The sequence below is a fragment of the Apteryx rowi genome, unplaced genomic scaffold (assembly GCF_003343035.1).
Source record: "Apteryx rowi isolate R43461 unplaced genomic scaffold, aptRow1 scaffold_41, whole genome shotgun sequence".
Classification (NCBI taxonomy): Eukaryota; Metazoa; Chordata; class Aves; order Apterygiformes; family Apterygidae; genus Apteryx; species Apteryx rowi.
The window spans coordinates 2,442,815-2,467,611 of NW_020450621.1; the positions used below are offsets into that span (position 1 = coordinate 2,442,815).

The window sequence follows — 24,797 nt, forward strand, 5'->3', positions numbered from 1 at the left end:
CAACCGGCACTGTGACAGCTTTCTCCTTAAGGGACTTCTCTATGAAAGAGGAAGTTGTCTTGAAATAACTCAGGCACTTCCCTTTTCACTTTGCAGACTTTGAAGCATGCAGCAGAGACCGTAGCAAGGCAGCAGCCGGATTATTCGCGCTTGCACGGAGTGACTTCCTGGCTGGGCAGAGCGGACCTGGCGATGACTCCTCAAGGACTCTGCTCTGCGTCTTTGCTCTGAAGGACATCTCAGGTGCACATATGACTCTCCGAGCTCCCTGGTGCCTGCCCTAAAGAAGTAGGTAGAGTCCTGGATGGCACACTGGTCCTGACTGAATGGCTCTGATTGCAGGGAAACGCGAATCTCTCCTTCTGCCCCATCCTTTCTCTGCTCCTTTGAGAGGAACCTGCCGCTCTACTCCGTACTCTGACCCTGGCTGGTCCTTGAAGAGCAGCATGTATGGCACAAACGTCCCCCGTGCTGCTGTTCTTCTGGGGAGTGTTTCATACCTTAGAGATTGGAAGTGTGTGTGTGTGTGTGTGTGTGTGTGTGTGTGTGTGTGCTGCAACCCCTGGGGGTGAAAGACCCTGGAAAGTGCTTGAACAGGATCTGGGTGGTTTCCTTTATCTGAGTGAGTTTGGGGCTGGGACTAGGGGAGAGGGCACTGACAGTGCTGGAGAGAGAAATTTGCTGCTTATCTGCAGGAAAGAAATAACTGTGCTGTGACAGCTTCCCCTGCTGTGACCAGCCAGCGAGGGTGATCCCAATGCAAAATACAGGGTTTGCCCTCGAGCCTGTCCCAGTAGGGAGAGCAGGAACTTTGCTGTCTCTGTCTGTGGAGAAGCTGCAGGTAGTTTTGATGTTATTACTGCTTTGGCGCTGGTTCAAGACCCCCAGCCGCTCACTGCACACGCATCCTCCTTGCACACCCAGCAGACAGCCGGTAACTGCTTGCTGTTCAACCCAGGTGGAGTGAGTGAATTACAACACTGCTTCGGGGCTGTTTCTGCAATATCTCATGCTTATTCATTTTGCTTTGTGTGAAATGACTCTCAGTGGCAGAGAACAGAGTCACCTGCCTGAAACTGCTCCCTGCCATCACCTGTTCTTGCYCTGGCTTTGCCCCACTTGCAGGAGCTCCCTTCCCTCCAGCGCGGCAGCTCCCCTGGCGCAGGCAGCGCATCTCGCCCGCTGGGTGGGCAGTGCTTGTGCAGCAGGGCCCCAGCCCCAGGGTGGAGGCTGGGCTTCGGCTTTTGCTGCTCGTTGGCCGTGGCGGGGTGGTGCGCCCTTCGGGGCTGGCTGTTTATGCAGTCGTGTGGCTGTCTGGCTTCCCCTCCCCTTGGCCCGAGGCCTCATCTGTCCCTTGGTGGCTGTGAGTGCTGCAGCAATGACAGGGCAATAAACAGCGATGATAGTGGTAATAGCAAGGAGAGTGCAGGAGCCCTTTCCAGAAAGGAGACTAAAAAGGGGAGTGTTTGGGCCCAAGCTTAAAAAAAGTGGACAAGCCAACTCAGTATATCAGGCAGGTTTTAGCCCTTCCTCCACACTGGCAGTCATCTCCTGCTGAGGCCTCAACAGGGAGTCTCTACAGCCTTTGGCAGCACCCTTCTGGCCACAGGGGAGACACCAAGCCTGAGCAGTTGCACCATAACCTCTTGCATCCCTGAGATGCCATTACCTTCCTACAGGAGCTCTCTGAGTAGCTGTATGAATTAACAGCAATTTTTCTTTTGTGGCTCTTGACTAAGCCTGAACAAGGAAGCAATTTCCTCTGGGCTTCAAAGCTTGATTTATCTCCTTTTAGTATTATACAAGCTCTTATGTGTGTACTTGGCTGGTATTTTGGTGGTGGAGTGAGTACATGGCTCCCAAGGCTTTCTGGCTCAGTTTCTGAGCCCCTCTTCAGATGACCCAAATCCGTGGGGTATTCTTCAGCCATTGCAGCTTCAGGTCCCACTGAAAAGGGATGGGTGCTTCACAGCCCTTCACATCTAAAGGACTGTCTTACATCTGCAATGAAAGAAGGCATGTGGTGGTCTGGGGAAATATATGCCCAGCCCCTGCTCCATTGTATGAATCTGTTCAAAGTACACAGCTTTCTCCCAAATATTAATCTGATATGAGGAAGTAATCTGAGGCTGTGAAGTCTCCTGGCTGTATTTCTGGTAAGACCTTGGCTTGCGGGTTGTGACCTTTGTGTATATTTGCCCTGCAGCCTCCCTCTGCCAGCTGTGAAATGCTGGGCCTCTAGCTGCTGTCATATGACTGTCTTGACATCAAGTATTGGACAAGGCTGCTATGAAGACCAGCTGTGATGTTTCCATCCCAAAATAACCTGACATATATTTTGATTCTTTTAGTCTTTTTTCCTAAAGAGACAGAGCTATCAGGTTCCACTGTCTGCTGTTTGTCTGTCCCTCAATCTATCTGAGATAGCCATTGGTTGGGTGGACTCAAATCTGACAGAAGACTAGCACTCTTAATAAGGAAAAATCCTGTAAGTTTGGTGAGAATTGGGGAAGAGAACACAGCCTTTATCCACTCCGCTGGGCAGCAGCCAAGTGGCCAGACGGCATAGGGCAGCTAGCAGTGGTTTTACCGTGGTTTTATGGGCTTTACAGGAAGGCATGTTCAGATTGTTCGATGACAGAAACATTACTATTTTTTTGCCAAAAATACCTCTGCCTCATATAAGGGCTGTGGAGGAGGTAACTGGCCGCTGTTGCTCATTGCTGGACACAGAGCCCCACATTCTCATTGGAGCAGTTTCTATTTTCTGTTTTATGCTCAGACAGTTTCACTGCAGGAGTCCTGCGAGCCTTTCCCCTGTGAATGCTACTGCAGAGCAGTCTTGCTTATGCTGGACCCTTCCGTGCTTCACTGGCATCAGGGACCCCAATGCAAAAGCTGCCTGCAGCCTCTTCGGCAGGGGATGCCCTATGCACCCTATCACTGGGATATGTTCCTATATAATTCCCACCTCTCCACCGCCCTCTATTGGGCACACACACGGTGGGCACAGCTGTTGCGGTAGCATGGCCATAAGGCTTCTTTTTCAGTCATCACCTTACAGGTTTGCAGATGGCTCTTGGAATTTAGAGAGCGGCAGCAACCCTTCCCAGCAGCCCTGGCTTCCCCCTGCCTGCCTCGGTGGGAATTTGACATAGAGGAGTTTTGATTTTTTCACAAGGAATAGCAGTTCCCCTGAGTCAGGTATTTGGGAAAGAGTTCACCAGAGACTCTCAGCTGGTTGTTTACAGCCTTCCTAATGCATGACATTCTTCCAGACATGAGGACTCTCAGGACTTTCTTCGCAGTTGTTTTCTTGCTTCTCTGAGCTTTGCTGGTGTTAACGACTGTTCTGAAGGCAGATGCTGTGTTGGCTGAGTCACGTCTTTCTATTTTGAGTTGTGACATGCCTTGAAGACAAACACCATCCACCAAACATGGCTTGGGCAGGAGCTTTCAAAGGGGGGCTATTGTGGTGAATGATCTGTGCTGGGATGGGTTTTGCTTGGCAGTTATCTAGTGTGATTCTTTCTCCCGGATTACTGTTACTGATGGATGTTCATAGTCCCACTGAAAGTGGTGGCTTCTGTTGTTGTCTGTACTGTGTAATTAATCTTGTTATTGACCTTGTCCTCATGGGGTTACAGCTGCATCACTATTTACTTACCCATTCCTTGCTCATCCCACTTCTCTTCCCTCTCCATGTCAGACCTGTTGGCAGTTGTCACGTTCGTTCCCTGCTACCAGGGTAATGACAAAAGTAGATCCCTAGGCTGGTTGTCCATTGATGCTGGGGGAAACATGCCATGCACAAGACTCCAGGGCAACTCTGGCTTTGGTCACTCTGCTCCGACTATCCCCCAAACCCATGGGCAATGGCTCCACTTCCTCCCTGAGTTGCCAGTGATGTGACCTTCCCTCCACTGTCTGGCAGACGTGGCCACCTGGGTGCAGTTTCTGGTAGAGGCTTGCTCCTTTTGGAACTGCTTGCTCCACAACACAAGGAGGTGAACATGCCCTGAAATAGTTATTTAAACTCTAAATTTCTTTGCAAGGAGTAAAGGATTTGCTCACAACACACAACTGCTCTTCTCAGCTGGTGATCCAGAGAGTGTCTGTAGGGTGAAGGGACTGTACCATCAGTGACTGTGCTGGTTAAGGTATTGTACAAGCCAGGTATTGCTCAAAGAATAGGATTTTAAAGCAGTAGAGAGTGCTTTCCAATCAGCAAGGGCCTGGTGGTGCCATTGTAGGGAGGCATGGAGTAGTTGTGCCATCCCATGGACCCTTCCCTCTTGAGAAAACAGCTGGCTCCCTGGCTGGCCTCTCCTAGGTCAACCACGGTTTGGAGCCTGAGCTCTGCGAGCTTTTATTTTCTCCTCAGGTGGACAGCATTCGCCTAGGCTGTTTGTCTGAGCAAATCTGGCAGTGGTTTTTAGAATGCATTTATTTTTTCCCCTCCAATTGTTTTTCCATAGCTGACTCTGGGAATGGAAAGAGAGATGCTAAATCTAAAAAGCTGATGCTTCCGGAAAGCTCGTTTCTTCCCTTAGAAAGAATGAAAAGTGACGTTGGCGAGGAATTCTCCAAAGAGTCATTAGTGTCCAGGAAGCAGCCCCAACTTCCACACCGGCTTTAGCAAATGGCTTTGGAGCTTATTAAATACTGATGGGCAGATGAACATTTGAGAGCTTTGAGAGCTGCGGAGTTGTTTTGTTTGTGAAATGGTTGTATGTGCATTTGGGTCTCTCTTGCCTTCTCCCTCCATGAGTGTGAGTTTCTTGGCAGGGATATGCCTTGCCAGAGCAGCCMGCAGGCAAGTGTCACAGCAAAGTGTGGCTGGAAAGCAGAATCTGAGCTTGCAAAAGGTTTCCTTGACAGTGAGAACCTGAGGGAGAGCATCTGGTTTCATATCAGAGCTGTTTGAAACCACAAGCCTGCCAGTTTTTGAGTTGAAACTGGAAATAATCCAGAAGGGCTCCAGGCTGGTCCATGGCACGTGCGGTCCCTCTGCCTCCTTTGCAGGTCTCTTCTACCCTGTCCAAACAGAGACTAGAAGATGAATCTCATAAATGGAATCTGGCCCAGGTGATTTTTATGTGGTTTTTGAGTTTCATAATGAAAGTTCTGCATAGTTTTGTTTTAACTGAGACGCCTCACCCTCCAGCAGCTGGCATAAAGTGAGATGGAGCCAGACCCTGCCCTCAGTGTTTCTTCTTGGTCATAATTCCTCAGAGGAGCCAGGAGCTGCTGTTGCTTGGACAGAAAAGAGGGCTGGAGATTGAAAGGCTGGATTTGTCCCACTTTCCTACCTAAGCTGTGCGGCTGAGCTGGAGGTCAAATCTGGTCAAAAATAGTGGCCCCTTCACTGGCATATGGACATGGTTTAAGAGGGGAGTACAAACAGGATGTTATAGCTGCTCTGATGGACTCCATGGATAGATTTTGCTGTAGCATCAGTTTGTCCTAGTGTAAATGATGACCCCAGGTCCAGGAGGAGGAATTGTGCAGTGTTTTGGAGGCTGTCAGGCTGCAGTTCTGAGCAGTCCAGAGGATGCACTGTCAAAGAAAGCAGGTCAGATTGGGAAAAGTGGCCTGTTCGAAGCTCTCCTTCTGGTCATCCAGCCAAGAAATCCTCCTCTGGCTCACATTTGATACTTCTGCTCCAGCCACTCTCGCCAGAGTTAAAAGGAAACACAGGCTGGGCAACCACCCCAGACAGAGCGAGAGCTTTGTAACATTAGACGAAGCATCTGATGTGCTACTTTCAAAACCGATCTCACTTCAAGCAACTGCAGGGAGACAGGAGGAGGGCAGGGCGAGGGGGTGGTGAATTCTGATCTGCTCTAAAGGGCATCTGCCATCTCATGACGAGACACTGCAAATACATGTGTTCATGTGTCTCCCCTGCAGCTGAGGACTTGCTGCATCTCCCTTCAGGACTCTCTGAAGCAGAACAGCTCACTCGCCACTGCCAATGGTATTTGTACTATAGTTCCTTGTATTAGGAGCAAGTCATGGTTCCCCTTGCTGAAATGGGAAGTTGGGATCAGGGCAGTAATCAGTGGTGAGGCAGGGGAGACGGGGAAAGGAGGAGTGCAGTTGGGGGAGCAGCTTTCCACACTCCGTTCCTGTGCAACACATGGGTTTTTCTTTGCAAGCGTCTGTAGTCAAGCTGATAAAGAGCCACAGGAAACCTCAGACGTACCCATGTAGTGAATTTGTAACTAAATACGGGGCTGCAGAAGGCTCAGAGAGGTTGGCTTTGGAGCAGGACTAAATATAACTGTCAGAAAGCACACTATGGGCTGCTCTTGCCCTGCTTTGTAGGTGGGAGAGGGGACATTTCCCTGCACTGGCCGTGCTCAGCAGAGCTCCAGGTAGTGATATTTGGGATGCTGCTGGGTGAAGGGAAAAACTGCCTGGCACCAGTGTTTATCAAGTCAGACGTGTTTGGAAGTGGAAAGACTCCCTTGGGCAGGATGGAGCAGCTCAGCTTTTCAAGGGAACCTGCCAGACTGCTGCCAGCCCAGCCCAGCCCAGCTTTCCCACTGCTAAGGGATTTGGCTTTGTTTTTCTTTCATGGCTTCAAATATTTCTGCATCTGCTTATTTTATGTTTCACATGTTTCACCTAGTCTAGGAGTTTTGATTTTTAGTGATTTCCATCAATTTTTGAAGGTTCACAAARTAGAGAAGTAGGTCTTTTGGGGAGACTGTGCATCCTCATTTTAAATGCCTCCCAGGAATAGCCTGAGTCATACTGCTCTCCACCAAGAATGAAGGGGGCTGAAATAACTCATGTAGATGGACACATCTCCATCCTCTGCCATGGGATTCTCAATCTCAGCCCAGGGTCCTCACACATACACAGCTAAAAAGAGGCTGAGCTTCAACTCCAGTTGTGGCTCAGATCTCAGAGGAGAATACCCTTTTCTGGGGGCAGTGATATGTGTTTCCAGGCACGCTCCTTCAGAGCTTGACAGTTCCTTTAATGGGTGTACCAGGCTATGGAGGTAATCTTATTTCCACACCATGCACTACCTGGGATACTTGCCTGGTTGGCTTACGTCGCTAGGTTCAGCAGAGGTTCTTTGATGGAGCTTGTGGAGGCTGAAGTAGATCATGGGGGTGCAGATTTCACTGCTAGGAGAGGTGAGCTGTGTGGAAGGGGCTGGGGAGATGGGGCAGTGTGGGGCGGGAGGTGGCCCAGGTGGTTTCCCGAGGCCCTTCCAGTTTACGCTGTCCCTGTAGGGAGGTGGGAATCCCAGCTGAGCTCTGCTTCTGGTGAGGCTGGATTCCCCTGCAACTGGTAGAGGTTTCTGGGTTTTTGCTGGCAGTGTGTCAGAATCACTTCTAAAAATCCCTGGCAGTCTTGGTGGTGTCACTGGGACCATGCTCTGGAGGTCATTAATCAGGCTGCAGCCATTCAGGGGATACACGAAGGCTGGTGGTCAGGTGAGCCCTCCCCTGGTGTGGGATAGCAGAGTGCTATGCCCAAACCAGGGCCCTTCTGTGTAGGTGACATACCCAAGGTGAACTATTCTTTCAGTGCAAAGTTCTTCACTTTTATGAATATAGCTAGACAGTTCCTGTAACTACCCTGAACTCTTGGGGGRTGTAGCTTTCGAATCACTAAGGATTTATCACTACAAATATCATAGTTATTGAAAATTGAAGGGAAGAATGTGACTTCCTTTCTCACTGCCCTTTCATTTTTTCCTGCAAATGAAATAAAATACTGATGATACTCTGGGCATTTTAAGAAGTGCAGAAAGGAATTAGGGAATTGCAGCACTGCAAAAAAGTGAAATGAATGCAGAGAAGACGCCAGCCTTGCTGAGCTGGCAGACAGCAAAATAAGCAGTTACGGGATGAAATGTGTCTTGCGTCTGCTGTGGGGAAGGGAAGAGATCCAAGGGGGAGGAGGACGACAGAAAGCGGAGGAGCCCTTGCGGGTGCGGATCAGCGAAGTGAGCAGGTTCTGCCTCTCATGGGCACTTTTGCAGGGCCTGCTCTTACGCCCCTCACCGTCATATTTCCCTTTGACTCAGCTATCATCTCCCGATGGTCATGTGTGTTGGCTGGGGCCTGTGAGCCCTTCCTGTCTTCTGGTAGAAAGCTTGTGGTCACCGGTGAGCAATGATTTCTGACACATGTACACAGAGCAGAAGTGAGCCCCGTCCAGACTCAGCAGCATTTTGTGCGGGCTGCTGGTGCAGATGCTGCTCCAGGGAGAGAACTGCTGCTTTGCCGTCTAGCTCCTGCCTGCTGCACCTTTATTGAGGAGCCAGTGCCCTTCAGGTGGGCCTGATCCACAGTCTTCTCCTCCCTCATCCTTGCAATGTGCCTGCCAGGACAGTCCTGTGCCCTGAAGGGAGCTGTGATCGTGGGAGCTGGAAGGATCCAAGGGAAGGTGAGCGCAGCAAGAAGTGAGTTTTGCCTAGCAGCTTTGGGAGAGGGTCCCTCATTGCATGGTCCCTCTGCTCCCACTCGCAGCAGCGAAGATGCAGGGTCAGGCTATGTTGGAGGATCCTGTCTCTAGCCTTATGGAGAGCCGATCGGGGGTTCCCAGGCAAAAGCAGTTTGTGACCCTCTTTTTTGCAGGGAGGACATCAGTCCAGGTGAAGGCTTGCATTAGTCCACCAGGTACTACCTAGATCTGGTCCCCAGAAATTTGGAAAACATCCCCCTGTCCTCTGGGGATCAATAATTTGGGGAGAGATGAGGCTGGTGTAGGGAGTTGTCCCCAGCTGGGGGGTTTGATGTCTTGTCACCTTCTTCTGGTGAGGAGGTGACAACCTGGTTTGCTGTGCTGGGATTTCAGTGATGTGGCATGGTTAACGCTGAGGATCTGGTCCAAGGGACTCTCTGGGTCAGAGAGAGGAGCTGCAATGCAGTTCAAACATGTCTCTGTGCCTGCTGTCCCCATGCAGCACCCAAAAAGCCATGGGCATGGGGGCCCCACTGGGTGTCTCACAGCATGTGGTGGGTCAGGGCCTGATGAGCACAAAGTCCAGAGGTGGCTGTAACCAATCTCTTTTGCCAGATGGTCCATGAGCAGAAGGGGTGGTGATGGCAGAGGAGTCAGTAAGAAGGGACTTGTCCCCGCATCCTTTGCTCACAGGGACATCCTTCTCCATCCTCTCCAGGGAAGGAGTGATTCCAGCATCACTCATCCTCCCACCAGCAGCTGGAGCAGGATGGGCTAAAGACAGAGAGCGTCCTGTCTGACCTGCCAGGGGTTTTAAGGCCACTGCATCCTGGGAAGAGCCTGGCAGTCTGAGGAGCATTGAGTGGGTGTTTGGAAAGGATCCCGTCTTGATGGGCCAGGAAACAASCTGGCACGGTGCTGAGGACCACAGGTTTCTCCAGTGCCGGTGGGTCACATCTCCCACTGATCTGACACCAGCTCTGCCATCTTCATGGAGCGTGTCTGCATTTGCACATGCCTTCTGCTAAAATGCTTTTTCAGCTCTAATAGGTGTTGGAGCTTCGGATGGTTATTGTGTCCCTGCAGTGACACACAGCTACTAGACAGCATTCAAGGACTTTGTCCTGTCCACATGGCCTTATCCAGGTGATGGGGTTTGTCCTATATAGTCAGGCTCTTCCCAGAGCAGYATCACCATCAGGGCCAGGGGCTGGCAGTCTCCTTCCAAAGTGTGCTGAAGGTTGGGTCTTTGCTACCTGCCACTCTCAGCTCAACTGAAGTGTTGCCAAAGTGAAATTACCTAGTGTAAAACAACCTGGCTTCATTAATATCACTGGAGAGCTACCTATGCAGCAAGGRAGCAGCCAGCATCTGTAAGGACAAGGAACAGGGGATATGGGCACCTAGCAGCCAAGACCGTCTTCTGAAGGATAATGTACTGAGTGCCCTGAGACTCAGAGGGCTGGTCTCTCCCTCTATCTGTTATGTTTGCTTTACAAAGTCAAACTGAGTTGTCTCCCTGCTTCACTGCTGTTCCAGGGGAAAAAAAAAAAAAAGGCTTTTCTTTTTAAATGCTCAGCACAAAGGCTGAACTTCRTCCTTGGTTACAGCACAGGCTCTTGTGTTCTTCAAATCCTTTCTTGCCCTAGCTGTGTTACCAGGTTTGGATTTGTGTTGGTGTGTATGGCAGGCCTAGTTGGAGTTGGGAAAGTCCTGATGATGCTCGGGAGAGAACTGCAACCAGCATCTCCCTCTGCCTTGGCTGGGGAGGGCAAGGGTGTTCCCATGGCCTGAATCACCCTGAACTCGGACTGACGTTGTCCAGCCCTTCCCATCTTCAGCTCCTCATTCCTCCCCTCCTCTTCTCTTAGTAGCCCTCGTGCTCTCATCCTGCGGAAGCTGTATCAGGGAGCAAAGCAGGCAGAAAACTCCCCCCATGAAAATAAAGTGAAGAATATTCTGCCCATATAGCTTCCATTACTGGCTCATGGCCAGACCAAGAGAGAACCGGCARCTGGTGCTTGGCAGGGACCAGAACTGATTCAAGGCTTTCTCACTAGCTTGTTTCTATGTACATCCTTATGTGCTTCTTCTAATATGACTTCTATCTGTCTTCCCATAGACGGTGTGACTAGACCTAAATTATCCCTCTGAACGAACTGGGGAATAGTTTTCAGCATTTTACATTAAACTTTCTGGGGAGATCCTAGTACTCAGAGCTTGCAGGTGGATTACTGATTGAATTCCAGCTACTGCTGTGCAGATATCAGCAACTCCTGTTCTTCTTTGCAGACAGTGAAGAAAGCCAACACTTTTTAAGCAAACAAGTGAATCAAGAACTGAAGTCTCTCAGGCACAGAGGAATTCACATCCCACCAGCTCTTTTGAGTCCTTTTCTAAATCTAGAAACCAAGCGCTTGTGAGCAGGTTCTAAATTTGGCCAGCAGACTCTCCTCCCACGTGTTGGTAGGTAGGATGCGGATGTGGAAAACCACCGACACAATTAGCAGCCGGCTGTGTTTCAGCAGACGGCCTCTCTGAGGCTCAAGGAACGAAACGCAGAAGAGGCAAGTGGGCAGCCCACTGATTTTGCTGCTCAGAAGTGACAGTGCTGGTCTCTTGAGCTGGTGGTGACCTTAGTATTTTTCCCATCAGGAAATATAACTTTGAGAACCACAGTGACAAAAAATTAGTAAGCAAAGTAATGCTACTGTACAATATTTAGTGTACTTCTTAAAGTTGCAGGTTGTGCAAGCAAAGGGTTAGGAGAATCAGTCAGTTTCCTTCTGCAGCAATGATTTGAGAGGGCAACCTGTAATTTTTGAGCCACTGAGACTAGGAGGATTAACTGAACTTTCCTCTGGCCCAGACCATGGTATCCCTGGAGGCATGGCCCATTTCTGTTTCCAGAGGCAAAGCCCCATGTGTCAGAAGATGCATGAATGGTGCTCGGTGCAGGCTGCTAGCGTGGCGGTCCTTCTGTGGGCACAGAAGGGAGCACAAGAGAGCATCTTTCTCTTGCTCACCGCTCTGCACAAGAGGCTGCTGAACATCTCTGGAGGGCGGAGGATGAAGGAGGGGGTTATGTTGCATGGTGGATCCAGCAGGATGGATGTCTTGGCAGGGTCCCAGGTGAAAGCTGGACCCCTGAGCTGTGTTCCTGGGTCTGGGTGTGAGGATGCTGTTTGCCCGGCAGAGCTGTGGTTCTGCAGAGCCTGAGCTGCTGCGGGAGGCCAGGTGCATTTGTTACTCTGCTGACAAGACAAAACAGAGAAAAGAGGAAGCCATAGGACTGCCTAAAATAAAACAGCATCAAGGTAGCCCTGAGGCGTGAGGGATCTGGTGTGTCTTCTTGGCAGCAAATGCTGCCAGCAGCCTCTTTGTCCCCTTGCCACCTCCCTGTCCCCAAGCACAGCCTGGCCGCGCTTTCGCAGAAGGCATTAGGGGAAGGGGAAGCAGGGCCATTGCCTGGCTGGGGGGTTGGAGGAGTGGGCGAGAAGGGGASAGTGGGCGACCGTGTCATGCCGCAAAGAGGAAAACACTGTGGGCAGCACCACGATTCACCCACAGGAAGTGCTGCTGTGTTCAGGTGGCTCCTTCCATGGAGGGTGCAGAAGAGGAAATGGTTTGCTGAGTTTAGTAAAAGCCCTCTGCCCCGCCACCCCCCCCCAGAGCACCTCAGAGCACTCAGGGTTCAATGCTGGCTGTCTTGGGAGCCAGGTCCACTGATGCAGTGGTATCCATGTACTGGAAAGATGTTTGGCTCTCCCAGATTGGCATCGGGTGTCCAACTGAGCCAGGGCAGAGCTGGAGTCTCCCCCTGCTCATGGCCCTGGACAGAGCTGCCTCTCAGGTGTGCAAGGAGTAGCACAATTTCTGCTGTAATTAGTTCCTGGCCTCTCTGGCTTTCTGGCCTCTGCACTTTCAGATAAAGCTGCCTGAGCTGCCCTCACAGCTGGAAGCTGTCCATTCCCCTGCTGCGGTGAGCACGACTGTGCCGCTGCCCAGAGAGAAGCGGAAATCCGCCACGCTGGCTCGGTGCCAGGTCTTATTTCCAGACCCAGAGCCAGAAATAAAGGCCAGATGGGCCTGGGGTGGGTTTTGAAAACTTCACTTGCTGCAGGAAACCTTTAATGAGCTTCAGAAAACTGCTGAGAGCAGGATGCTCCTGGGGACTCGAGTCGTGTATGGCAAGGCTGGGGGTGTTCCCGCTAGTGTTCATCCATCTCCCCCTTCAGCTGCTGATCTGTTGGGTTTGGCAGTGGATATTTACAAATTTAGGTCCTACTTGGATGTTCAACAGAGCAAAAACATGAGCATCAGTGAGAGCCCATGGCCTGACTGTGCTTGGATGGACCCAGRGGACTGATGGATCTTTATTGTAATTGCTACCTGTGCCAGTCTGAGGACAGCTGGAGACGGGCTACCCATTATCAGACACAAATGTGGGTGTTTCAGGAAAATCATAGAGTTCAGAGCTGGCGGGCTGGGGGCTTGTCATTCGTAATTGCAAGAAGAGAAGACAAAGTCTGCTGGCTGAAAAATCTCAATATAGAAATGCTGAAAGAAGTATTCCAGGTCACTCAGGCTTTAAATACATGCACCACAGTCCTGTGATTGCTGGTGTGCCTCATCAGCGGGGAGTGCGCTGGGGAGATGCTGCCTAGCTGTGGGCACTGGGAGAACTGGACCACGGAGCACCAGAGCCGTGGGCCCTGAGGGACCGCTCAGCAGCTGAAAAGCTGCTGCCATGGAGTATATCAGAGATGCCTCTCTGTGGCAGGACTGCTCCTGTGGCTCCCTGGCCGTGTCCCAGTTCTGCGCATGGCTTGGCTGGTGTCAGCTCTGCCTCCCCAAGCAGGGCTGCCCCGTGCTGGGCTCCCCAGCCAGCTGGTGATGGTATCGCAGGCAAACCCCCTTTCCTTCCTTCTCAGCTCTTGTTTTCTTTTCTTTTTTTTTTCCTCTTTCTTCAAAGAAAACAATACTTGATGGCAAGGGAAGCTGTCCGGCTCCAGACTGGCTTCCTTCCGGAGCGTAACCTGCTCCCAAGTTTTCGTTGGGGCTTGTTTTTCTGAGGTGCTTTGCGGGATGAGAGCAGATCAGGACAACAAGCATAGAAACCTCATAGAAATTTAACTCTTTTTTTGTTTATTTGTTTTCTGTTTGGAGTTTAGATTTCAGACTCAGTTTGACTTAACCTGAATATTTCTTCTGAAACCCTGGGGAACAGARAGTCTCCCTATGCCCTGCTCAGCGATGCGGGTGCTTGTCCCTGGGGGACTTCTCCCTCCAAAAGCGGGGCCAGAAGCAGGCCCAGAAGTTCAGAGGGGCTCAGCTCCAAGCTGAAGCTTTCTCCAGCAAAATGAAGGCCCTGACACATGCTGTGCTTGCCCTTGGAGCTATTGCTCCCTCGCTGAGCATCCTCTACCCCAGTGCTCCCTGGCTTTCTGCCCTGCGCCAGTGGTGTCCCAGCGGCTCTGCGTGCCACCTCCCAAGGCTCAGACCAAGCCTGTTCTCCACCGCCAGCTAAGCCAATCGTGTCYTTGTTTTGCAGGTGAGACACAGGACCCAGGGCCATGCCCGAGTGGAGTGAGAGGGAGCTGCTGACTCGCGCTGCTGTCCGAGACGCCCCACAACTGCCGTGCCTGTCCCGTGCTGCAGCCTTGGCCTGGCCATGGAGAGCGCAGGTCCGTGACACCTCATGTGGAGGGGCAGGAGAGCTGCCGCTGGGGCTGGCAGGGGGCTGGGCAGCCGGGGYGCTGTGGTGATACCCACCTGAATGATTCACCCACCTCGATTTCCCCACTTGCGAAATACATAGTTATTGAGGGAAGGATAATTGTCTTTGGGCAGAGTAATATCGTGCAACGTGTGCCATAACTGCACAAGGTATTGGAAGACCCTGCTTGATAGATGGGAAATGAGACATGGAATGACTGAGGAACGGCCTGGAGATTTCCCRTAGAATGGGCACTTTGAAAATGCTAGGTTTGGAAAACATTCACATCTGAATTTTAAAACAGGTTCATGTTTTATTGTATGTTTTTTCCCATCTGTGCTTTGTTTTTATGCTGTTTCACAATGTGTTGTCAGTCTTTCTGCACCTCTAGGTCAGGATATAAACACTGAAGCATTTTATTTCATTTTTAAGTCACTAATGGCTGTTGCTAGTAGGTTGAGATTTGTTTTTAGATCAAAGGGTCTCTTGTTTATACTGGAACAAATGCTTTGACATTCTGCTCCCCATGAAGAAACCTCAAGATACCATGACTGCAGTCTCTTTGATTTAGAAAAAGGGGACATAATATTTATATCAGTGCTAAGAAAAAAACTTTCCATAGTAATTGAAAATATACACAGATAGAAAGAATAGGATATTTCAAGTAGTCCATTATGATGTGTAATTCTTTAGTGTAAAAATAGTAAACATAATAGTAAAATTCAGGAGCCTTATAAAATCACATAAGAGAAAATAACAGAAGAGAAAATACAAATTTCCAAAGCAAAATTCTGATGCTTCCCCGGATAACACTTCAAAATGAGAAAAATTCCTTGGACACTTTTGCTCTGTAATTTCTACCTGTGGGGGTGCAATGGCATGAACTATGGCAGCAGGGGTGGGGTTTTCCCCACATGCACACTTAACTTCAGCAGCACATTCTGACCATTTTGAACCTGAGTACGTGCTTGTTTTCTAACACAGTCTTGACTGAAGTCATGGGAGTAAATACTCCTTTGCAGAAGAAGCTTGAATTGAATGAATCCTCTRCACAAGCATCCCTAATGGGACGCATTTCCTTGGGGGCCAGTAAATAGGAGTACTGTGTTGGTTTTTGGGGTGACCCAGTACCCAGGACATCCCCAATACCTTCAGGTTTGCATTTCCGCACCTTGTTTTAAGCAGGTCTTGTGTCTGCTGCCCACGTGCCCTGGTCCCCCTCTCCTTGGACTCTGGATACTGCAGTCTTGGGCTTGGGGGGAGCAAGTGAGAGGCTTTGAGAGGCTCTTCATGAGTCTGGACATGCTGCTTGCCCTGGGAGCTGAGGACGAGAAGGTGGCAAGGATGCTGTGAGGGGAAGACTGCTCCTGCCTCACTGCAGTTCACCTGCTGTGCATCACTGGTGGGAATGGTGGCAACTTTGGGGTGCCACATTGACTCCCCTGTGTGCCAGCTGTGGGCAGGGCAGGAAGGAGGCAGGGGGAAACAGGCAAATTCAAGAGCAAAGCTAGGCAGGGAATGTGGTAATTTCAGCAATCCCAAAGGCAACCCCACATGCATGAGACAGCTCACACCTGGCAGTATGTGTTTTGAGCTCCCTTAGGAACTGGGCAAATAGCTCCTTGCTTGCATCCTTGCCACATGGGCAAGACTTGCTTAGTCACTGCTGACAGCAGTTCAGATGCCATCAGTGAACACAGATGCACAAAACTGCACCAGGAAAGGACACTGGGATGCAGTTATCACAAATACCTGAGATCCGTCCTCAGATCAAGCCACGTTCTGACTGCTCCAGACTATAACCTCCTGCAGATGGAGAACATCACTTAATAATCCTGAACTTTGTATAGTGCTTTTCTCATTACAAGGGAGGAAGAATCATTTTGCAGATGGGGAAAGAGAAGCCCAGTGTAAGGAGGGAAACAAAGACAGGCCATGGTGGAGCAAAGGGACCCTGCATCGTTCCTGGCCCATACCCCACATGCCTTCAGGGCTGACTTTTATTTTACATCTGCAGTGTCTCAGAGCACGTGGCCAGCCAGCTGACGTGCTAGCTCGCTTGTGATCATGAGTGCTCACCCTACATACAAGTCATACCCCGAATAGAGTCTGAGGTTGTCAGACCGTTATTTTTGTCCGAGGTCAGGATGTAGTTTGGTTTTGATGCTGTAGAGTACAAGAAGTATGCATGGTGGTTACCAGACAATGTTTCTCACAAGAGCACCGGCCTCAGGTCCCTGCGTCAGGGAGCGGAAGGTGCTCGGCAAGCCGAGGCCCCAAGGTGTGGGGCCGTGCCACAGGCGTGAGGAGCTGACGGGTGGGTGGTTTCATGCTGGGGAGAAGCTGTGAGGGTGGAAGGGAGGCAGTGAAATGCCCARGAAGACTGGCTCTGTGTGGGTTTCCCACAAGGGGGTGAACTGTAGGCACAGACCTCATCGTAAGCGTGCTCCTCATGATGGGTGCCTGTGAGAAAGTTGCCTCCCCTCCCCAGGCGGCTCCCAGCCAGGCCAAATCCACACGGTGTTCTGTGGTGTGTGGCCAAAACACAGAAGTGTTTCTGGTCTTTCATAGTGCCAAATTGCACTTTCTTTTCAATAGCTTCTTTTTTTAACGTGTAATTTTTTACTGAACAAAGGAAGAGAGGGAGTCTGCAGTCTTACCTTCATGAAAAGTTCTCTGCAGAGTTTCTCCACTGTCACGTCCCTACAAGACTGTKTTGCTCTTCAGTATTGCTGTATGGGCCACCAGTTCATGGGAGGCCATTCAGCCTCCAGCCCCGGTGGCCCTGGGGAATGCTCTGACTTGTTTTCCTCAAGTGTCTCTCAGGTTTGAGAAGCAGGGAGGGAGCAGGGCCGGGAGTCACTGCACTCACCACACACCCAAACCTGTTGCCAAATCCACCCTGGGTCCCATCCGCGTGCAGGCCGGCGGGCACATCTCTGGGAGCAGGTCTCCAAGAGGTGCAGGCACAGAGCTGGCTCCGCTGCTCACGTCCCCTTCGTCTCCCCAGAGGTGGAGTCGGACATCCTGCGTCGTGTGCGTACCCTGCTGCGAGAGCTGGACGGACACCACCCAGCCTTCCAGTGTGACCGAGGTAAGGCGAACGGCCTGGCACAGCTCCCACGGGGGCCCCAGAAGGGCTCAGCACCAGCCATCACCCTCGCTACCTCCCTGGGTGTTGCTTTGCCCCAGACCCTGCACTGTTCCTCCTCTCTCAGGTGGCACCAAGGCCAGGGGACACAGGGTGGCTCCACCTTCCTCACAGCTGCTCTRAAGTCTCCAGTCTGCTCCCAGAGGTGCTAAATCTCTGGCAAACTCCTGGTGTCTGTCACGCACTAACCTCAGCAGCTTTCATCCCTCCTCCGCATGGCTCTGTTACATCTCCTTCGCCCTTAACTCACCCAGAGCGGCCCAGTGTTGAGGTGGAACATTAAATGATAGAGTTTGGCTCTGTTCCCAGCTCTGACACTGACTCTCTGCACAGCCCTGTCCAACTCAGTACCTCTGTGCTTCAGTTTCCCCATATCTCCCCGTGGGCGTATCACTTTGCAATGCACTGCTAGGCTCCTTGATAGAGTCATTTGAAATCTGTGTGTTTCTGTTAAAGCTGACCCAGCAACTGGACTGTTACAGCCTTAGGAAACATAATTGATTTTGAAAAATTGATTTTACTTGGAGCACATGGAATATTTTACAGTTAATTAAATTTGATTTTGCCTTGAACGAACCTTGACATCCGTAGAAGTGAGAAGCTTCATGGTCCTTGCTCTGAGTGTGAGTTATTGGCAGCCAGAGTTCAGGTGCTGTGTGCTGGGACTGGCAGGAACCCAGATTCCCCGGGGCAGGCTGTGAAACCAGGCAGTAATAAACAGCAGCAGAGGGAACAGAGGCTGAAAGGAAACTTAAGATGTTTTCTAGTCCATTGCCCTGTCTTGCTTTTTTCTAGTCGCTCACTCCCAGGATTTCAAGAGCATTTGTGTGCTCACAGCCTGGCTCTATATTATCATCTCTACATGGAAAAGTGGGACTTGAAAACACTGATGATTTTGCTCACAGCAGAGAGTGAGTAAGAGGGAGAGCTTAGCTCAGGAATCCTGCCTCAGTCAAGCCCTAACCAGGGCCAGATGACAACCTGAGATGCACTGGTAGTAGCTGTAATCTGGGGAGTTGCTCCATATTAACACTAGCCTGATGGAAGTATGGGCAAGCCCTGTAGTTCCATACTTAGCTATTTCCAGCTCCTGGAAGAGAGAGGGCGTTGCAAATTACCTGTTATGCTTTCCCAAAAGTCCCATGGTGTTTCAGGTACGATACATTAATACTGCATTCAGAATCACGGCACTGGTTTAGCTCTGATAGTGATGCCAGTACAGCATCCCAATGGCTGTTTTATGGAGCAAGAGTACTGCATAGTGCCCAGGTCTCCTGATTCCTCTATCAAACCCTGCTTCTGACCCATCAGTTCCCTGCTTGGCAACCTGACCTCTCTTGGTTTTCACTTCTCAGGGATGCTGCGATGGACCTTGCATAAGAAGATTGATCAGAATCCCAATAACAGCTCCATCCTGGTTGGGATCCTGGTGAAAGAGCTGGAAAGGGTGAGTGCTGCCTTCTCCTGACTGCCACAGCTGGCCCCTCCGCAATGTGTGCCCTCGGTGCTGCTGTAGTGCCTGGGGGGAGCAGAGCATCAGGAACTCGTCTGTACCAGCAAGGTTCTGCCTGACTCTCTCTTGGGGCATCCCCATCTCTCCCTATGAGCCCCAAAAGTCAGTGCCTCTGGGAAGATCTTGGCTAATGTGTTTCTGGGGAACTGAGGCCCAGCTGGGGACCATGGCTCATAGCAAAGAGTGGAAAAACTCTGTGGGACACCAGGGTAGGGCTATAGCCTGGCCCATTGCCATGGGAAACAGGCTTTGCCTCAAATGATGGAAATTTCTCCTTTATGTCACTTACTCCTCCCAGAATAGTTTCCTTTCATTGATTTGTCACTTTCTGAACTAGAGCATCCTCCACATCTTGGGGTGACCAGTTTAATGGTCTATTATGGTTTAATTAGATGTCATGTGCAGAGGTAGCACCTTTTGTTTCTTATGAGTCTGCCTGATAATTTCTTTTGGAGCTTTCTCATTCTGATGTTAGGAGGAACAGCTAATGATCCTCCTCTACTTTCTCCTCTCCATGTGTGGGGGGGGCACATCCCCTCCCTTTCCCAGAGGAAGAGCCCCTGTTAGTCATCCTTTGGGCAGAAACCTTCCCATACCATTTTCTCTGTATCTTTGCTGTTTCTACTTTGGAGCTGAAGGGATGGAGCTGCACACATACACACTGTGGATGAACAGGGCACAGTGGCATTCCCTGCTTTGTCCCCTACTCCTTTTGTGACAGTTTCTAACATTTGCTTTGCTTTTTTCAATCCATTAAATTTCAATATCCAAGAGCTCAGAGCCCATTACCGCCCATGCAAAGCCAGGGCTGTTTTCCTTTATGTGCCTTGTTTGGCATTTCTCAGCTTGCACGTCTCCCACCAGTGGATGCTGAGTGCTGGGAGAGCTTTCTACAACGTGTGCTGTTGTTGTTCCTGGTTACTGCCCCAAGTAACTCAGCACACTCTGCAGATGCTGTCACCTCGCTCTGTCCACGCTGCTGTGTCACACACTTGAGCCATGTCAGCCCAGCACAGATCCCCATGCAGACATCAATGTGCTGGGAAAATTTAGCAGTTATTTCTAATCTTCATTTCTCACCTTTTAAGTAAGTGAGTCCATTTGCAGGCTGTTCCTCTCACGCTATTGTAATTTAGCTTCCATCAAAGCCTTGGGGAAGGATATTTATCAAGCAGCTTTTCTAAATCCAAATAGACAGGAACACCCACATTATCCATGGCTATGGATGCAGAGACTCCTCCAATGTGGTTGAGGTCTGCTTTCCTCTACAAAAGCCATGTCAGTTCCTCCCCATTATAACTATTATTGCTCTTCTGCTCTTATTTTTGTTTGCCCAGGAGGTATGTCAGGCCTCCTGGTCTATAATTCCCTTCATCTCCCTGAAGCTCTTCTTAGAAATTAGTGTCACATTTTTTTTTATTCCTCTGGCAGTGTGGCAGCCCTGAGCAGTCAGTACCAACCACAGATAATAATTCAGCAATTTCATGCTTGAGTTCCTCCAGGGCTTTGGGCAAGTATCAGCTGGTCTCAGCAATTCAGTATTATTCATTTTATTGACCATTTCTAAAGCTTTGTTGTCTTCAGTTCAATTTAAATCAGAGCCATCAGCACATCATCCCTGAAAAAAGATGCTGGAGCAAAGCTCCCTAAGCACTAGGGCATCAATGTGAGGATCTCTGTCAGCCGCTTGGCCATCCTTGGCTTGTCGAGTCTTCTCACGTCTCGCCAGCTCTGCACAMTTTCTGTGCTTCACATGGCCCAGGAGCCAAGCCACTGCCTCAGCGCACCAGAGATGATGCTTGCCGAAAGCGGGGCCAGATTCACAGCACATCCCTCCCTGCCACTGGGATGCTAGATTTGTCACTGTAGGGTCCAGGGTTTGGTGTGGTTTATGCTGTAGGGATCAGGGCTGGCCAAGCTCAGATCCTGCCCGGGCTCCCCTGGCAGCAGGGCCTTCTGCTCTGCATCACAGCTCCAGCTACCCGCTGCTGCGGCTCTGCGATGGGCTGTATGTGGGAAGCAATAAGCCCTGGCTCCTCATAATTTGCTGGCATACTAGTGTTCAGCACAAACCCATCTATTTGATGGGAATAATCTAGCTGAAAGGTTTCCAGACTAGCTCCAAACACCTCTCAGCCTTATGGACCTCTGCGCTTTCTCAATGCTTTCGTTCACATGAGAGAAAGCTCAGTTTCTGCTCCCAGTTCCCCTGGCCTGTGTGCACAGGGATGTTTTACAGCACAGCCATCTCTGCTGCCTCTTGTGTGGGTTGCTCTCATCCCAGCACCTGTAGCCACGTTCTCAGCCCAGCCTCTGGATCAGCGCTCTCTTGGGAAGCAGTCGCAGATGCCCCTCTGCCATTCACTGTGCTGAGCCTGCCCTGGTACAAACCTGCACCTGCACCAAGCAAGGACAATATGGCATRGCCCGTTCCCCCAAACGCCACTCTGCTAGGAGTGGAAATGTGGTCCAACAGAGTTACAGGAGGGCAGAAGAACACTGGCCAGTATAAGGCACTTTCATGCTGTTGTAAGTCCATTTCCATTAGGGCCAGACCTAGATAGGACATTATTTAAAAGGGAAATAAAAGGAGTGCTTGCCCCAGAGGTGATTGCCTTGAGTTATCCCATGAGGTCTCTTCCTATGCTGTGAGGTTTCCCAACAGAAGAGTGTGCTCCCTTGGAGGCCTGACCAGCGCAGCCTGCCTGGGTGAAGGCATGCTCCTTTAGCTGCAATGAGAGGGACTGATGTTTCCTGGCTAATGCCATCCTGGTTGCTCCCTGCTGATAAAGCTGCTCCTGTGGGTGTGCTGTCAGCTCTGTGACATTCATCCACCTCCTTGGTTTCAATACTCTCTTCCCACCTCTTCTGTCTTCCTCCTTTGCCCTCTGCAGTGCCCTTGGCCAGGCTCTTTGGGAGCACAGGACCTGGGCAGACACCTCTCCCTGTCCAGCACCCTAGCTCCCAATCCGTCTCTGGTCGCTCAGGCGAGACTCCTGGGCTTCTCATCCTGGTGAGGGGAGAAGGACCAAACACAGCCCTTGTTGCACACCCCAGTGATGAGATGACATCAACCACCCTGAAATCAGTGTCACCAGCATCACTGTGGGCAGGCAATACCCCCTCTCTCAAAATGAGCATCCATGAAGCATGGGGTGGAATACCTTTCCCAGGTTTATCCAGGGGCATTCTTGTTTTTGGAGATGTAGTAACAACCAGACCAGGTTGCAGAGAAGGGCTGAGGCTGTATTGGGTCTAGCATCCAGCGGGCTTCCCATGGCCCAGGATGGGGAACCGATAGCATCTCTCTCCTCCCTGTCCGCTCTAGTTGCTCACACACCAAATGCAAAACAGGCTTTTTCCAGAGGATTTCCAGCCAGTAGTTTTATATTTCCACAAGAATTTTTCCAATGGAAGGAGCTCTCTAATGAGCTCAGTTAGAAACTTTTGCTGTTTCTGTCCCACCACAGGTGTTCTCTATGCACTGTACAGCTCTTGGTGTGGCAAATGACACTTCTGCACCGGGCTCCTGAAGCCCTCATGCCCCTACAGCAGGCTCTAGCACTGCAGTACAGCTATGGCCACAGCAGTGTGGCCTGTCCCACCTGCATCCCTCCCCAGGGCTCAGCTCATGCAAATGGCCCAGGAGGCAAGACCTGTCTGCTTCGGGACCTGCCCCAGGAATGTCTTTCCCACTCTGATGGTCCATGGAGGGATCATACCTTCAGCCCCAGCCTGCAGTCATGTTTCCCAAAGTGCTTTGGCCTAGCTGGGCTTGGGCCTCATCTGTCCCCTCACTGCTCTCTGAGATCAGCTCAGCCACCTCCTTCTCCTTGCCATGTGGGGATGGGCACTGTGTCCCTCTCGCATGTCACTATCTGTGAATTGTGGCAAGATGGGTGGTGGAGGAAGCACAGCCTGTTCTTGTTCTGGAAATCTCAGCTCTTCCCAAAAGATGCCCTTGATCCTGAGGCCAGGAGCATCATCCCCATGCCATGCTGAAGGCCCGCATTACCCCATTTGCCTGAACCACTGAGGAGCCAGAGGATGGCACATCCCATGGGGCCTGTGGTGGCTCCCCTCTTAGTCTGATTTCCACTGCTTAAGACGCTGCTCAGACATCTCACCACCTTGTCAGTTGCTGGCTGGCCAGGGCAAGCACTGATTGTCTTTTTCGATCTTGCAGGCTGAAAGAAGTGACTACAGACATTACATCATCCCCTTGCTGCATACACTGATGTATGCATTGATAAAGGTAACCTACCATGGGGTTTTGTTGGGACAAAATCCAGGGGAATCAGAAGCCACAGGGTGGACCATCTGAAGTCACTCGGCAGCCCTTGCTGGTCCTAAGTGTTTTGCTGTGCCATACTTATTCCTGTGCTGAAACATCCCAGTACGTGCCCAGCAAAGCTCTGGAACTAGCACAGATAGATAGATTCAACCACGCACTTCCCAGTGTGATGTATGAAAACTTGGCTGAGACATTGGCACCTGTTAYGTGTATGGGAGTGATGAGTTCTTCCAAATGACCCCCTTTTCGGGCAATATTTTGGTACCCAATGGTGCAAGGAGCCACATTGCTGAAAAAGCCTGTTTGCCCAAGCACTTTTCCAAACGTGGCCAAAAGGTGTACCTGCAGCCCTTCAGTGTCTATTGCTGGAGGTCTCCAGAACCATCTTAAGCTCTGGTTCTATTTTATATATTGTATTTAAACCCAGACTGAATTGGGTGTAGCTCTGTGTCCTCCTGCCCCAGGGCACCCCATGCAGACGTTTCTTCTGAGGATAGAGCATCGTTTGGGATCGTTATCCATAGCATCTCTTTAATGGATTCTTTTTCTCTCCAGGCTCCCTGCATCTCTGAAGATCTTTGCAGCAGAGTGTATGATTTCTGTAAGAAGCTGCTCACCCTGCCCAAACCTTTCTGTACCATTGGTTTGGACTATGCTGTCAGGCTGAAAATGGAAAGGACAGCCCCAGGTATGTGGGCTTTCCCTCTCTGTCCATGTGTGGCACAGTGAAATGCTTGGGACCTCGAGGTAACAGCAGCGTGGGTTTCTGTGCCTGTGCTGGTCTTTGCCTAACACAGTGAGACATGGCAGAGCAGAGGTGCAGGCAGGGATTTCCGCACAAGGCTGGCCAAACTCATGAGGGACCTTTGAAACTGTTTGGATGTGAAGCCTAGGTTGTCCCCTCCTGATTTCAGGCTGCCAACCGCTGTGCCTTAGCTACTAGCAGAAAACCTTGGTATCCTCCTGCTGTCAGTGGAGATACCATAAGAGTCAGATCCATCTAAGGGCTGCCTGAGCTGTCATCTGTATAGGTGAAAGTCCAGGTGGTTATACACCCTCCACCAGCTATATAGGAAACCAAGGGTGCTGATGTGCCCAGCTGGGGCACCCCAGTAAATTCTGGGGGATGAATTGTGGCCCAATGAAGTCTGAAAACCAACATGCTACACCCCCACCATTTTTCAGAGATCTCAGTTTTGTAACGTGAATGTTGTATCTAAAAATGAGTTGCCTCCTGTCCAGCATGGGCTCTCCCACCACTACCTATTTATTATAATCAAGTTTTAAGGCTAAAATACCGCTAGTGTCTGCAGAGAACAGATCCTTTTAGAAACAAAGCCAGGGAACAATTCTGTTTTCCATTTTCTCTACATTGCTCAATAAAGTTCCTCTTACTGAAGTCTCCTTTAATAAGAATGTCTAAAAGCAATCCTTGAAAACAGTCAGACACCTTGTGAGGTGGAGATAAAATACAAGGAGCCTGGTGGGAAATCAGAGAGAAAGTGTGGTTATCAGGAGTCCTAGTCCAACACTATCACCACAACTACTTCGCTGGCAGCATTTTGTCTGGAGCCCCAAGGTCCACCTTCACCTCACCTGACTTYAGCTAAATCAATGATTCAATATGGAGAGATGGGCATCTCCAGCAGAGATTCATTCCACCTAAGCTAAGAGCTTCTCTTTGGGA

At 50.5% G+C, this 24,797-nt stretch overlaps 1 protein-coding gene across 3 annotated transcripts in view; it reads left to right on the forward strand.

Moving 5' to 3' along the window:
* PIK3R6 (phosphoinositide-3-kinase regulatory subunit 6) overlaps positions 1-24,797 on the forward strand; it is a 41,506-nt gene continuing 16,709 nt past the window's right edge. The window contains exons 1-6 of one of the 3 annotated variants that reach the window (XM_026075759.1): positions 1-288; positions 13,988-14,120; positions 17,163-17,246; positions 18,659-18,750; positions 23,003-23,071; positions 23,666-23,798. In XM_026075759.1, coding sequence (XP_025931544.1) covers positions 14,108-14,120; positions 17,163-17,246; positions 18,659-18,750; positions 23,003-23,071; positions 23,666-23,798 — 391 coding nt within the window. In that variant the 5' untranslated portion in view covers positions 1-288; positions 13,988-14,107. Of the gene's footprint in view, positions 289-778; positions 842-13,987; positions 14,121-17,162; positions 17,247-18,658; positions 18,751-23,002; positions 23,072-23,665; positions 23,799-24,797 lie in introns of those variants that run through there. The other 2 variants (XM_026075761.1, XM_026075762.1) reach the window with 2 other exon arrangements.